At 49.4% G+C, this 15,609-nt stretch overlaps 1 protein-coding gene across 2 annotated transcripts in view; it reads right to left on the reverse strand.

The window, feature by feature from the left end:
* GFRA2 (GDNF family receptor alpha 2) overlaps nt 1-1,867 on the reverse strand; it is a 216,693-nt gene extending 214,826 nt beyond the window's left edge. For both annotated transcript variants that reach the window (XM_080926003.1, XM_080926002.1), the window contains exon 1: nt 1,732-1,867. In XM_080926003.1, the coding sequence (XP_080782129.1) occupies nt 1,732-1,771 (40 nt within the window). In that variant the 5' untranslated portion in view covers nt 1,772-1,867. The remainder of the gene's footprint in view (nt 1-1,731) is intronic.
* Between the last annotated feature and the right edge of the window lie 13,742 nt (nt 1,868-15,609).

Genomic DNA, 15,609 nt, shown 5'->3' on the forward strand with positions numbered 1-15,609 from the left:
GGGGACCCCTATACATATGGAAGAGTGCATCCTTTATGAGGGAGGGGTACAACTCAAACATCAGGCACTCTGGCTGGTTCTATCAGAAATGCTATGTTTTCTTCTTGGCTCTGATCATTGTAAGACCCCCAGAAAGCTGTATTTTCAGACCATTAATGAAGAAAAGGTCAAATTTTGTGACAGTTCATTCAGAATGAGAGTTCACTTCCCCCAAGGCTGCTGGAAAGAGCTGCAGGATGAAAGTGAACCCAGAGCATCATCTACCTTCCTACCCTGTCCCTCCTACCCACGGGGTTACTGACGGGGAAAGCAAGATTGGTGAGGACCACACCCCAAGGCAGGGCTATGTCCCCTGGGAATGCATAACTGGGAGGTAGAAAGTCTGTGAGCAGGCAAAGGACCCAAGAAACAAGCCGACATTGACTCTCCCTGACTACACATCTGCAGGACCAACCTGGAGGGCACTTCTTAGACCATGCACATCTTCCATAAGCAAAATCTACCTCCCTATCTGGGCTACCCAGACCCATTTTCTGCTGAAGGCAAAGGTGATCTCTTGATCCCTGCTTGGTAGCTACCTCACTCTGGTTTGCCAGCAAGCAGAACCATAACAGCACCTGAACTGAAAGCAGATGTCTGTCATGCACACACACACACACACACACACACACACACACACACACACACTTTTCAGAATTCCCTAACAGTAACCTTGCCTGGGGACCCTGGGTCCACACATAGCCTTGTAAACATCTTTGCTTTACCTCTGTGAGAGGAAATCACTATCTGTCCCTAGACCTTGCTTCCCAAGCAACTGAGATTTTTACAAAGTATAAGGGGAGGGGGGAGGCGCTGCTGGAGCTAGGAACCACTGGGCAGTCACTCCTTCCTGTCACAGAAGGAGGGGGCCTATGGGATGAGCAGTAAGCGGTCTTTGTTAAGATCTGCCCCCCCTCCTGCATTTCCCCCACACCATCTTCTTTCCAGGGAGCAAACTTTGGCCTCCTCTCTCCCACGCCACTAGCCCTAGGCCCCTGGGCTGTTGCCCTCAAGGCCTGAACACCCATTTGCAAGCAGAGCTCCACCTACCCATCTGGCTTGGAAAAGGAGGCAGTGGGTAGGAAGAAACTTGTAAAGTGCTACCGAGAGTGGAGAGATAGGGTGCGTTCCCGAGACTGATTGACAGGTAGGAGGTGACTACAGGGGCTCCCCACAAACGTCCAAACCAGGACCTCCTGCAGAAACCCACCGACTCGGAGAGCGATCCAGAAAGGAGGGAAACAGGCTCAAAAGCTCCCCGCCAGCCTCTCCCCTCCCGCCTTTCTTTCACACCAAGAGTTGCATTTTCCTTCCTTCCTAAGTTGTTGCAAATTGAACCCATTATTTTGAGGGAAATGAGCGCTATCACGGCCTGCAAGTCAGAGTGTGTGTCGGTGCGTGCGCGCGCGGCGCGGGAGTGCGTGCGGAGATGGTTTGAATGTTGGAAGTCTCCTCTCAGTCCTCCGCGCAACCAGCTAGCCACTGCACAGCTCCCTCCTCCAGAGCCTCCCGGGCACTTCGCCTTCCCGGAGCTCCAGGCCCCGGCTCCCTAGCTCGGCGCGCTCTCCCGATGTCTCCCGCGACGCCCTGCCCGCAGCCCCCAACCCCACCCCCGCATGCCCAGCTTCCAGTGGGCGACTGAACGCGCGCAGCCCCTTGTGGCCCCCAGATTCGCCACCTGCAGGTACTCACCTAAAAAGAAGAAGAGGCAGAAGGCGTTTGCCAAGATCATGTTAAATAAATCCCACAGTTTTGTGTGTCTTTCTCCCTTAGGTTTAAAAAAATAAAAATTAAAGAGCAACGATACTAGTAACAGCCAAGCAATGATAAGAACCCCCAAATCCAATGCGGAGATCCCGCCGGGCGGCCGCCGGTTGAAGATCCCCAGTCCTGGGATTCTCGCTGCTGGTTGGAGGGGGAGGGGTGGGAGGCGGGCGGTGGGCTGCCTCTCGACGTCCCCCCTTGCCACTGAAATCAAACACACGTAGCTATGTGTCTGGCTGCCTTCTAAGCCAACAGCCTGGTCCTGAGGTCAGCCCAGCCCTTTGCTCGCGCGCGTCCGGGAAGGCGTGAGTCCCCGTGGGCCCAATTCCCCTGCACTTCCCAGGAGGGGACTGGAGAGGTGGGGGCGAGGCGATCTGAAAGTGAAGGGCTGGAAAAAAGCAGCGAGGGGAGGGGGGGTCAGAATAAATGCAAATGGGAAAGAAATCCACCGACGGAATAGGAGCAATCCAGTAGGAGCTTCTAGGACGAGAGACCAGAGTCGCTTCTTTGGCACCAAGACGAAGAAAAAGATTCAAAAAAAAAAAAAAAAAAACAAATCTTCTCCCGCTAACCCTTGCTCGACTCACTTTTTTCTAATGGAATTCCAGTGCCGGTGTGCCTGTGCTTGCGTGTGTCTTTCCTCCCTCCCTCTCCTCTCCTCTCCCTGGCTCTCGCTCTTTGCTCCCGATCTCTGCTCTCCCTCACTCTCTCTTTCTCTTCCCCTCCCTACTCCCTCTCTCCCTGCTCCTCCCTCCGCCCGCTCCCTCCCCCTTCGCGGCTCCCTCGCTTAGGCTCTCGCGCCTCGCCCCTCTCCTCTGCTCCGGGCTCAGCGCCCCGGCTCCCTAGCGGCTGGCGGCGCGGAGCGCGGGAGCGCGGCGGAGCAGCTACACTCTGCAGCAGCGGTGGTAGCGACTCGGCGGTGATGGAAGCAACACCGGAGTGGCCTTGGCGCCTGGGAACACTGGCCTAGGGGTGAGCTCCACCGCTGGCTCGCTTGGCTCAACTGCCGGCCCTTCCTGGGACCAGCCTGCAGCCCTGGCCGGAAACCGACTAGATCCCCCGGCCAGTGTCCACGCTCAAGCCATTGAGGCCTCCCGCCCCCTCCTCTCCACGCAATGTCTCATCCTGGCTAGGCGAAGGCTTGCGTTCTCCAAGTGCCACTGCCCCCGCACTAGACGCCCCAGGGCCACGAGGTTCTGGAAGCCTGAGCGAGGCTAGGGGGACACTGAGGCCCGGGTGCTGGAGCCATCCTGGAGGCGTGGGGGCAGGGCAGTAGAAAAACCCTGGAGTGGTGGTCCAGGTCTGGAAGAGAAAACACCACTCTTTGCAAGCTGCTGTATTCCTTGTGGGGAGCCGATCTGTGCGTCTCCTCAAAAGCATTAGGAAACCCAAAAATGTCCTTGTAGGCCAGCCCTGTCTCCCTGGGTCTAGCCCCGCGCTCCTACACGTGTGTTCTGCTTGTGGAGCTCAGGAACTTTTACCGCACACTGGTGCCTCGCTTGCCACCCCACCCCGGGCGCGCTCCCCCAACACACACACACACACTCACACACACACACTCACACACACACACACACACACACCAGCTTTGCAGCCATTCCAGACATCTCTTCCCTAGTTGGTCTCTCCTCCCCTCGACCGGAAAGAAGGTTGTCTAGGGGACCAAACTACCTCCTCCAAAGCCAGTGAACCAGTCAGAACCGCGCGGGAAAAATCAAGCCCGGATTGGCACCCCAACCCTACTAGGGCGCCCCAAGACAAGGGGCACCCAGGTCTCCGCTTCCCACCCCCACCCTGCACACAGAGATCTCCTGGATTCCTTAGAGCTCTAGTCTGGGAACTAAGGCCACTCCCGGTTCCCGAAGCTGCGGGTGGGGACCCTTTCCGGATGGAGACTCCTCCCCAAACCGGGAAGGGGTACAGTTGGTCCATCTGTCTTTGGACCCCGCTCACCGGCGTATTTTAGTCATAAAATTTAGAATAAGAGCCCAGAGGCACCGAAAAAGAACCGTGTGGCTGGGAAAGGGTTGAAGGCGAAGCGAGGTTCCTGACAGAGGTGGGAGGGCAGCAGCCAGGCAGTAGTGTACACGCCGCAGCGCTCTTGGGATCATACACCCCACGCACACTGGGCACCCTAGTTCCATGCGTCTCTCTGGCACACCCTCGGCTGCCCTGGCATTTCGCAGTCAGTCCTAGTCTTGCACGCGGCTCCCGGGGTCAGGCTTAGGAGGTGCTTTGTCAACTTTCCACGCTGCCAGGAAAAAAAAACAAAAACGGCCAACATCCGGAGCTCATTTGGGAGTGTCTTTTAAAATACATTGTTAAATATTAAGGCGGTGGGATAGAGGAAGTGCTGGTGTACTTAGTGTGAAGAGAGGGTTCACTCAAAACCAGCAGCCTTCGCCTCTAGTGGGAAGCTAGAGGAAGCAACTTCCATCTTGTGGATTTAGGCGGGAAGGCACAGAACAGGCGTGTCGTCTGGCCACTGAGACACAGTGGTCCTAGACCCTATGCCCAATAGCATCACTGTGGTCGCTGGGCAGGAGAGTGTTCCAAGGGAAAGTGCCCATGGAGCAGATGCTGGCTATCCTACCCGTCCCCCACCCCACCCCCTGCTGCTTCTTACTTCCCAGAGTCTCCTAGGTTCTTTCCAAAAATCAGGGAACTTAAGGATCTGATGTCAGCCAAGTGTAGGTTAAAAGATGAAAAGCAACGAGATATACCTCTAGGGACTCTTAGCCCAGAAGCCGGAGGCTGGAAGCTTCACCACTAAATAAATTAAGCCTCTTTTCACTTGCTCACCTACTTCCAGGCCCCTCTGACGGTCCAGGTGTTAGCCCACCTCACTTAAAGGCCCCCCTTCAAGGATACCCTAGAGGCTTCAGAATTACTGCTCAGCAACCCCTCCTTTACTCAGACCTTACCTTCCTTTAGCCCTAGTTGAGTACTAGGAGGTTCTGAAAAAGAGCTAAGTGAGCTGAGAAAACCACAGAAGACACAAGGATGTGCTCCGCTGAGTTCCCATGGGAACAGTCAGGGGATTCTGGTAGTAGGAGGTGAGTGACTTGAGATGCTTCAGGCCTTCAGGACCACCCAAGCCTCACAGAGAACAATGGGACGTGTTCACCACCACCATCTGCCCTGTTGTTCCTATGGGACACATTTACCTTGAACCCTCTTCCCTCCCATCTGCACCAAGATCCACCACCCTCTGCCAACTGCCAATCTAAGCTGCTGTTCGATTGGGCACAGACTGTCCATTTGCCAGGATCTGCCGAGGAGAACGAATTAGGCAGAGGGCAATTTAATCTCTCTGGGCCTCAATTAGCCCATGTAGAAAATGGGGATGTTTCTTAAAACCAGGTTTGTATAGATTAGACAAGACACTGCACCCAGAGCTGCCGACAGAATGCCTGGCTCAGCCCTTTCCTGCTGGGTCCAGAGTGTGAGTGAGGTTCCAGGAGGCTACAGGAGCTAAGAGCGATGAGAAGCAGAGGTTAGACAACAGTGAGGTTTCCAGGGAAGCAGGTGCTTACTAGAAGATGGAACAGCTCTTGCCAGAGTGAGTTATGGGGGAGCGGGGTGCCCTTTGGGAATGAGTCATGACGCGCTTTCACACCTAAGATGCCCCACGTTCAGAGGCCTTTCCCTGGGCACAGACAAGCATCATAGTGAGCAGGGAGGAGGGAAAGAGGACACTTAAAACTTACTGCCTTCCCTCCTTTGTCTTGTGAAGAGTCCCTCAAGCACAGGAACAGCAAGGAGTAAGGAGACACAGAGTGACCACCCCACATAGTTCAGAAACTCTTTGTTCGGTGTAAGGAAGAAGGCTGGGGCTCCCTTGTCCTCCCAATGGGAACCAATCAAAACTTTAAAAATAAGATGGCACCCCATTATGCTAAGACACGCAAGGAACCCCAGAAGGGTACTCAACAGGAGAGCAGCCTAAGCCAGAATATTCACAATTGACCACCCAGAACAAGTTTGCCTTAGCCATCCTCAGAACTGTTTCCAAAGGCTGTGGGAACAGGACTGGGGCATCTACCGGAGAAGCATTTGGAGATGGAGTTAGTCATGTCTCTATGAAAAGGAAAAGAATAAGCCAAAGGCAAACTGAATCCCAGTAAGGGGAGGAAAGAAAAGACCACTAGATTTTGGGACTGCTGTCCAAAGGGATCTCGCTGCTCACAAAAATGGGATTTCCTCTGGAGATGCGAACAGATTTGGCTAAGGACATTTTGGGCATGGAGGTTATCTGGGAGGCTACTGTGGTAAGGAAGTACTGAGACACCTGTCATTAAAAGGAACCAAGGGCACAGGTGGATGAGGCCTGGTGGGAGGAGATGTAATAGGTAAGGTAGAGGACCACATACCACAGGCTTTAGACTTGAGCCGCTGAGAGCCACTAAAGGGCTGAGCAGGTATGTGACATCATAATTTTAGTGATACTGATATGACAAGTGTATGAAAGATAGAGACCAGTTGGGAGGCAGTTGTGACAGTCTTGGCCTGAGGTAAGGAGGACCCCTAACAGGAGATGGCAGTGGGCAAGGACAGGAGATGGCTGTCAGAGTCGGTGAGTTCTAAGATGAATCAGTAGGATGTTGGTGACAGCTTGGACTACAGTGGAGGGGAGGAGGGAAACTGCCATCTACCCAAGAAGCGACAGGCTGGAATAAAGACGGCAGTTCTCGTTTTGTGGGCTCTGTTGTGGGAAGAAAAAAAAAGAAATTAGTAGTTAACTTGATATTGCGATACAACATAACACTCCATTAATTCTTATGATAAATCCATGGGTCAGGTTTGTGGTTTAACTCATACAAAGTCCTATACGAAGTGGGATCAAGTCAGGCAGCTGGGATCTAGGGTCCTGCATTAGTCAATCTGGGTACCATATGAATAAACAAAATGACAGCAGCTGGGGGGGGGCTATAAATTCTGTGCCTGCATTAGGGACATCTGAGATAATCCCTTTCTCCCTGCCCTGTCTGGGGGAAAAAAAAAAAAACATGAGAATTAAAACCCTTTTTTTTGTTATTTACACCTTGGACCTGTCTGGCTTCATCCTTGGAGGTCAAGGTTTGAGGCTAGGAAGAAACCAATCCACATTAAAAAAAAAAAAAAAAAAAAAAAAAAAAAAAAAAAGCTCTTAAGGTGTCCTGTGCCTGGATTATCTCTGAGTTTACCCAGCTCTCTTTCAGCCCCTATTGCTTGCTAATGATTACAGAACCCCAACTAGCAAGCATCCCAAAGCACAGCCTTGGCTGGAGGTTAACTAAACCTTCCAGTTTCTCAGAGTGAACAAGGCCTCACAGCAGGGTGAAAGAGACCAGAATAGGACGAGAGAGGCATTGATTCCTCTAATTGATGCCAGTCAGTGTTCTAGGTGCTTCTCGAGGTAGGATTTCTGCAAGAGGTGAGATCTCTCTGCTAAGCCTCTTCCCAAGACCCAGGGACTGCTCTGTGACCTAACCCAGCCCAGGGATCCTCAAACTCCAGCAGAACCCACTAGAGATAGAGAAACCTGCTTGCATGAGGGAGAGAGGGCAGGATGGAACTGTAGCCTTAATCCATGTATCCTCTGATCGAGATGCACCGCCTCATCCAGCACAAACTCCCTCCCCATCCCAAAGGAAGACATGACCAAAAATAGCCTCCCTTCAAAATGAACCAACTTGAGTTGAAGCCACATAGCTAAGGCCATGGCCCACTCAAGGTCATGTCATAGTCCAGCAAGCTTCAGATTTGGGACCAGAAAGCAAGTCCTTCTCACCCTGTGGTAAAAAAATGAACTCTCACGAAAGAAAAAAGTCCAGCCTTCGAATGTGCTACATTACTCAAGATTTTTCCCAGGATAGGTGGTTGTTGGGGAAAATGGAGACAGAAAAAGGTACCCAACGCACTTTAGGATGTGTCTTTATGTCACTCCAACTGGGCACAGCTGGCATTGATCTGAACTCTTTTCTTGAGATTTCCAAAAAAGGCTGCACCCGGTCCTTCCTTACTGCCTGCAGGCTTACCCAACACAGCCTAAATAAGTCAAGAAAATGCCCTTCTGCAGAAGTATGGCAAGACAAAACCCCGACATTGCCTTGCCTTGCTGGTTGCTTTCCCTGCTCTGCTGCCTGCGGATGGCTTGTATTTACCACACCCAGCCTTATGCTGGGACCAGTGTTGTATTTGACAGCCCCCAGCTGCCTGGAACAACCCCTCAGCCTCTCTCAGGCACTGGCCATCTGCCAGGCTACTCGGCTAAGACAGATAGGGGCAGTGGCTGCTTCTGTAAGACTCCTAAACAGCTCCTGCTTCCTGGCACCCCCCAGGAGAGCTCTCAACCCCAGTGGCTCCCCACTGGGACCAGGTCTTTATTTAGCCAAGCCTGGAGAGGTAGGTGGAGCATCAGCACTAGGTCTGGGACAGACTGTCACTCAAAGACTGTATCCAGGGCCTGCAAAGCAGCTCACAGGGGCTTTTGGACACAAAATGAGAACAAGAGTGTTGCTTTCTAAACAGAAGCGTCTTCCCTCTGCCCAGAGTGGAGGTTCATCGAATGTGCACATTAATCTGCATATTCACCCTAAAATCCTGACCTCTTGTTCTGGCTGTTTCTTTTCCCATTGCCCAGAATTTTTCTCCTTATGCCACTGTTTCTCTGAACCAGTGTTTTTCTGCTATCTTATTGGGTTTCCTGTGGTACAGAAACGTGAGAAAGAGTGTTTGAACACAAAAGAATGAATCGTTAATACAAGAAGCATAACCATCACCTGCTGTCAATCCCAAGGCTCTTAGGGTTGTAAGGAACAAGAATAATATCCGCTGTGATCAGGAGACTAAGGAAGGCATCCCTCAGATGGTACACACCTGTGGCAGCCAGCTGCCTGGGTCTGATGTATATAGTGTTTGTGTTCAACGAAGGCTGCCTCATTACCTTCACTATAAGGAAGTTACCACATTCATCAGGTAGAACCCAGGATGGCAATGTCAGCACTGTAAGAGTCCTGCTGTCCCTCCTACTCATAGACAGAGAAAGGACTGGCTGGGCCATGGTTTTACTCTGATAGCAATGGAAGCCCAGCATTCTGAAGTCTTCCAAGTAAAAAACATGCCCCTTTATGCTGCCAGCCCAGAGAGGAGGTTGGGCCTGTTTAAAGGCAGCACAATGCTCATAACACAGTGGTATGGTGAGTCCTCAGAAGGATTTCCCAGGAAAGGGAGGGGGTGAGGACTGAAATGTTCCCTTCAGGTCTCTCTGTGTTTGAGCACCTGGTGGTCCCCAACTATCGGCTCTATGTGGGGAGGTGGTGGGGCCTTAAGACTGTGATCTAACTAGCAGAAATGTGTGGGGTGGGTTTCAGAGATGCACCTGTGGTTCTAGCACAGAGCCCTCTACTTGTTGACCCACCAAGATGCAAACAAAGGTTACCAGGAGCAACTGTCACCACAGCCAAACCTACCCCCAAACACACCTCCCCCACCATAATGGACTGATAACTCCCTTCCCCCCAAAACCCAGGCGCTGTGATAGATCCTTCCTTCTTCCTGTCACAATAGAGAAGGGTTTGTGTCCTGAGAACTTCTGTCCTCTTGCCTGTCTGTGCATCGTCTGGGGCCCCCCACTCACCTTCCATCTAATTCACCCATGAAATAAGCCTGCTGAGCATATCAGCAGCCAGCTCTGTTCCCGGCTGACCATGTGACCTTAAGTCCTCTGGGATTGCAGTTGCCTGCCCTGTCAATCTAAGGCAGGATGATCAAGGGAGATTCTGAACACAGACATTGCTTTGAAGTGTCTGAGACACCCTGCAGGGGCAAGTAACTGAAGGGGTTTCTTAGGCAGCTCGTATCTTTGAGCAGTGAGTCCTGGGGCTCACCTTCCAGCATCTGTTTCAGGAATGCGTTTCCCATGCCCACTGTTCAGGGGTCTCTGTGGAAGAGACTCTCCTTTCACATCATGTTGAAAAGGTTCATCGTTTTTGTCTGTACCTCTTCAATGTAGGCAGAGCCTGTATCTTCATCCTCACCTTACCCTCAGAGGCTGGTACATAAATACAAGTGTTAGATGGATGGTCCAATAGACAGATGGACAGATGGATGGTCCAACAGACAGATGGACAGATGGATGGATGGACATATGATGCCTCTTCTGGGCCTGGTGACACTTCCTCATTTCTGTCCTAGAAGTCTCTGGGATCTAAGCAACTCATACAATAAATGTATTTGTTTCCTTCTGTTCTGTTTTCCATAGGAAAACTTGATAAACCTGAAAGAGGATTTTTATTTCCTTTACTGTTTAAATTCTTTTAACTCCAACTAGATTGGCTTATGCTCTTGACTTTAAAGTCTAATTCTATGAAAATTTAGCACATTAATGGGAGTCAAACCCTTTAGAATTCCTGCTTGACCCAAGGAGCCTCCTCTTGCTTACACATTAGTGGGTGTAATCCTCCAGCCTCTGTGCTCTGACCCAGGGACCTCAATAATTGTTCTTTTAAGTTAGAAGAATGAAAAAGAGGCAGTAATGTAAATTCTGGGCCTGAGAACCCCCCTCCCAACACTGATGGAAAGAATACAGGACACAGAAAACTGGCAATAAGAAAACTGTAGAGAACTCTAGTTCTCTAGAAAAGAATTCCCCTCCCCTCCACACACACACATTGTTGAGTGACCACAGCAACAGAGAAAGCAAGAGTTAATAGAGTCAGTACCTCCATTCATCTGATGGCCCCCTGGCCACCCCATTGCAGGGACAACTTGGCCAGGGACATCTTGAGCGTATACCTCACCTTCTGTCACACTGACCACTGCCTGTTTCCTCTTAGCCTGCTGCAGCTTTGCAAGTGAGTCTGGTAAACAGATCCTAAGCAAAGGGAGAATCTATTTAGTGCAAGTTGCCCATGCAGCGTATATTCCAGAACCTGCAAAGCTGATCAGGGCTTTTTTTTTTCCATCAATAGCAATCAATCACTGGATTCCTCGGTGCCTTCTTATTACTTCTCTCCCTGAAGCATGTGCACTTGGAAGAAATGTTAACGGAGTCAGAGCCTTAATGCAGGCTAATGGCTCTCTCTCTCTCTCAGGCAAAGCCAGTCACCCGAAGAAGGAAAGGGTTGGAATGAAAGGAAGAAGCGAATCCACAGCCTTCTTAGGCCACTCCCTCCCTTACCACACACTTGAGGTTCATTGATCAAGCTGAGACTACTTGTAGCAGCTCCTAAGACAGCTGCATTAGGCACTTGGAGCTTTCTTCCTTCACTTTCTTTGTTGAAGTGACAGTTCCATGAATCCTGAGTGGCCATCCATCTGGGGCTTGCTGGGAGGTGACCAGACAGCCATTTCCTGCATTCTTCAAATGGTACTCAAGCCAGCCTGTGTTATGTCTGCCCATCTTTATAAAAGAGGAATAGAAAGTAAGGGGTTTGTGGGCAAAGACCACCCCTACTGGGCTCTGACTCCTCATTAAAGGGAACCCCTGCTAAGAAGCTTTGAGGGAGCAGCTGTTTCTTCCCAAGGTTGTCACTCAGGGCTCTGGTCACAATGTCTACACCAGGCATTCCATCCACTATTCTGTTCCACTCAGATTTGGAAATGAGATCTTTCCTCTGACCACAGAGAATAGCCAGAAGTGGGAGGCAGGAAGGCGCATTGGCTGATACTATTCTTCTGCTATGCATTCTGGGAGTGCTGACATAGACCCCATAGGTGTGCCCAAAGCCTCCCTAAACAATATCACCTGTTTAGTAGCCAGCCCAGCCTTACTGTTTTTGTAGAGCTCCAAGACAGACAGAGTATGCCCCAGGAGATCCACAAGAGCTTAGGAAGGGCAGAAAGGGGTCCTGGGCATGTTCTTTATGCCAGCCACCTCCTTCTCAGTCCCGTCAGAGTTCACATTAAAGCCTCCCTCCCAGCTGCCCTGCCCCACAATGTCCACCAACTGTATTCAGTGGAACAATGGACCACTGGCTTGTTCAACCTCAGACACACTGAGAGACAAAACCTGTAAGTCGTTGCCTCTGTGTTCGATATAACAGGATTCAGTGGCTTGGGAAGGAGATGCAGACATACAAACAAACCAGTGTGATCTGGTGTGTAAACTTCAGTGCTTGAACCAGGATCTAACAAGGAAAGAAATGGATCCGAGAGTGGCTATACATAGAGAGCTTGAGAGACATCTCTTTATAAACAAGCAAACCTTACTAATCTCTACACTTAGGGAACGTTTTGGTTTTAGGATTAATTATTCTGAACATGGAAGAAGATAGAGGTGTGAAACCACTGTATAATAAGCTGAAGAGAGCTATAACAAAACAAAGTACTTGCAGTGGCTTGAATGCATATGGCTCCCATAGACTCCTGTGTGTGAATGCTTGGCCATAGGGAGTAGCACTGTTAGGAGGTGTGGCCTTGCTGGAGTGGGCGTGGCCTACGCCATAGGGACACACAGAAAGCACTCCCTGTGGAGGCAGGTTTTGAGGTCTCCTATGCTTAAGCTGTGCTCAGTATGGCACACAGTCCCTTCGGCTGCCTGTGGATCAAAATGTAGAACTCTAAACTCCAGCTCCATGTCTGCCTGGACACTGCCATGTCTCCCACCATGATGATAATGGACTAACTGTAAGCAAGCCCCAGTTAATTGTTTTCCTTTCTAAGAGTTGCCTTGGTCGTAGTGTCTCTTCACAGCAATCAAACCCTAACTAAGGCAGATTTCATGTAAAATGTCTATCTCTGGCCAAGTTGTTATGTTGGTTATGCTTGTAATAAGTTAGGTTAGGTTTGTAATAGCAAAAGTGTGCACAGTCTCAGGGTTTTCTATAGGTGTATCATGTTGGGTGTACCTCGGCAGACTGGTCTGATCCAAACATTCAGGCTGCATCATGCATGGTCATGAGTGCTCGTCTACCAGAGTACATGGGCTCCTCAGTCACTGAGGCAGAGAAGAGTGAGCTAGGGGGCAGACTAGGTCAGAGGTGGCAAGTATGTTTGACATGAGATAAACCATTAGGCAGGACCATTACATAGGCCCATCCAGTAACACCAGAACCAGTAGATATGAGGAAACAGAAGGATATCTGATGGGGGACCATGGCAGGGGACCAGAGAAGGGTGTTCTATGACCTGCAGAACTTGGGTATTTGATTAAGCAGAGGAACCTTTAAGGGCATCTGAATCTGAATTTCTTGGGGTCAAAAACTTGCTGGGCCCTCTGACTAAATACACATTCTTGCTAACTCCAGAGCACTGAAGAGGAACCATGAGACCCCAGTTACTTCTGAGAATTATCACAGAAATCATAACTTACATTAAGCATTTACTGTGCCAAACCCATATCAACTACATTTGTTCATTTTAGCCTCGCAATGGCCTAGGGAGACCAAAAATGTTGTACAGACAGGCAGACAGTCATCTGATCTGTGGAGGACAAGTGTCAAGTTCTTCATAGTCTTCAATTAGCATATATAGACACACGCACACACATATGAGATTCTATGTGAAAATAATGTTTCCATAAACACATCCATTTTGCCACCAAGCCATACTGTTCCCCCATGGAATTGGTTCACCAGTAATACACAGTTTACAAACCCAAGTTCAACCTAAATCTGTCACTAGAGTCATGACCTTGTGTAAGTCACCTCCCTGAAACTAAATTTCCTCATGCATTAAACACGGCCACTTGAAATACCTATTACTCATTCCCTTTGCTGGCTTATAAGAAAAAAGTTTTGTTGCTTAAACTCCCCTCCTATTTATTACGAGACACACACACACACACACACACACACACACACCTGCGGATCACATATCCCCTAGATGTGAAGGCCTGTTAGGTAGAAATCAAAACAGGACAGATCTCTGGTCTCAGCTTTTTAATGACATCCTGCCACACAACCTTAACCTAGTCTGTCTAGTCCATAGATCTGTCCCCAAAGTGACCATCACCTTCCTTAAGCTCCTATAATGCTTCACTTGTGACTCCTTCCCATCTAGAATAGCCTCCTATTGCCTGTATCTGTCAAAAACCCTTCCCCGGGCACACATGACAATGTCAACAGCAGTTATCTGAGGGTGATAGGATTATAGATTATCTCTATCTTCTTTCCAATTTTCCCTTTTTGCAGAACTGGGTTGGGGGAGGGTGAGCACAAGTTATTTTTATTATCAGAAGAAAAAAAAAAAAACGCAGTGAAGTCATGAGTTAAGTCCATGCCCTCCTGTGAGACCCTCCCCCTCTCACCCTAGCTTACAGTCCTCTTTCCACTGAGAAATTCTAAAGCTCCTTGCCCCATCATTGACTGCTTCTTACCGTGCGGGGCTGAGGAGATGATTCTGTCAGTAAAATGCTTGCACACAAACATGAATACTTGAGTTAAAATCCTCAGAAGCCAAGTAAAAGATAGCTATAGTCCTAGCACACAGTCATCAAAGACTAAGGGATCCCTGGGACTTTGAGGCCAACCAGACTTGCCAAATCAATGAACTCCAGGTTCAATGAGAGACCACGTCTCAAAAAAGCAAGTTGGGAAGCAATCAACAATGTCTTTATTCCCACCCCCAGCAGTCTTCATAGCACATTCTAGAACAACAACAACAAATTACTTTGAAAAGAAAATCTATTTGCAAGGGACCAGGGAGATAGCTCAGTTGGTAATATACTTGTCTTGCAAGTGTGGGACTTGAGTTCAATCCATAGAACTACATTACAAACGAGTTGAGCGTGGTGAGATACACTTGTTACCCCAGGGCTGAGGGGATAAAGGCAACAATTTTATTCAGCCGTAAACCCAACAAGACTAGTCTACCAGGCAAGAGGCATCCACCTGCACTATTGCAATGGTGGTGCTACCGTGTTATATGAGTAACCAGTCACTCCAAGGTTTGGATCTAAGGCCCATTCCACAGGAAAGAATCCATGCCCAATACTGTAAACCTAGTCACAAACAATGGCGTGGAAGTCACAGACATGAGAAGGGAACCAACAACACATTAATTTTTTTTTTTTTTTTTTTTTTTTTTTTTTTTTTTTTTTTTTTTAGCTAAAATGCCAGCATCGAGCTGCCTTCTAAACACTTATGTTCATACTCACAGACAAATGCTACGCTCAGACTTAATCAGCAGATTTCACTTCCCAGCGGATGGTGCTGAATGCAGGGGCTGCAACAAGATGCTGAGAATAAGTGACAGATGAGTGACCAGCCCTAAACAAGACATTTATGCCTCTCACTAAGGCTCAAGGAAAGCCACGAAGGAGAGGGAAGAGAGAACGTGAGATCTGAAAGAAAGGAATACAGCTCTTACAATTATGAACACAGAGCTGCGAAGGCCTGGATTAGCTATACACAAGAATCAGTTTGCTGTTAGTCTGGAGTGGGTGGAGAAGGGTCTCGGGCCCCTCATTCCTGGACTATTTGCTACCGATAGATGCAGGGAGAAGAGGGGTCATCACCTTCAGTTGTGTACCCACCAGTGACCCTACCAGCCACCAATGGATAGTTTTAATTTAGTGGTCACGCAACAAAAGTCATACATCTGGAAAAAAGACAGGTTGAGGGAAGAGGGGACTGATGGGGTGGAGGGACAGTAACGAGATGCATACAATAAATAAACAAACAAATTGAGAAAGGACAAACTCAGGCATATTGGCACACACTTGGAATCCAGTGCTCAGGAGAGGGAGAAAGCAGAGGCTCACCGACCAGCCAGCCTATCTAATGAGTGAGCTCCAGACAGTGAGAAACCATTTTTCAAAAGAACAAAGACTGTTGAAATGGCACATCAGGTAAAGGTGTTCGCCACCAAGTCGGACAACCT

Source organism: Micromys minutus (assembly GCF_963924665.1).
Source record: "Micromys minutus genome assembly, chromosome: 12".
Taxonomy (NCBI): Eukaryota; Metazoa; Chordata; class Mammalia; order Rodentia; family Muridae; genus Micromys; species Micromys minutus.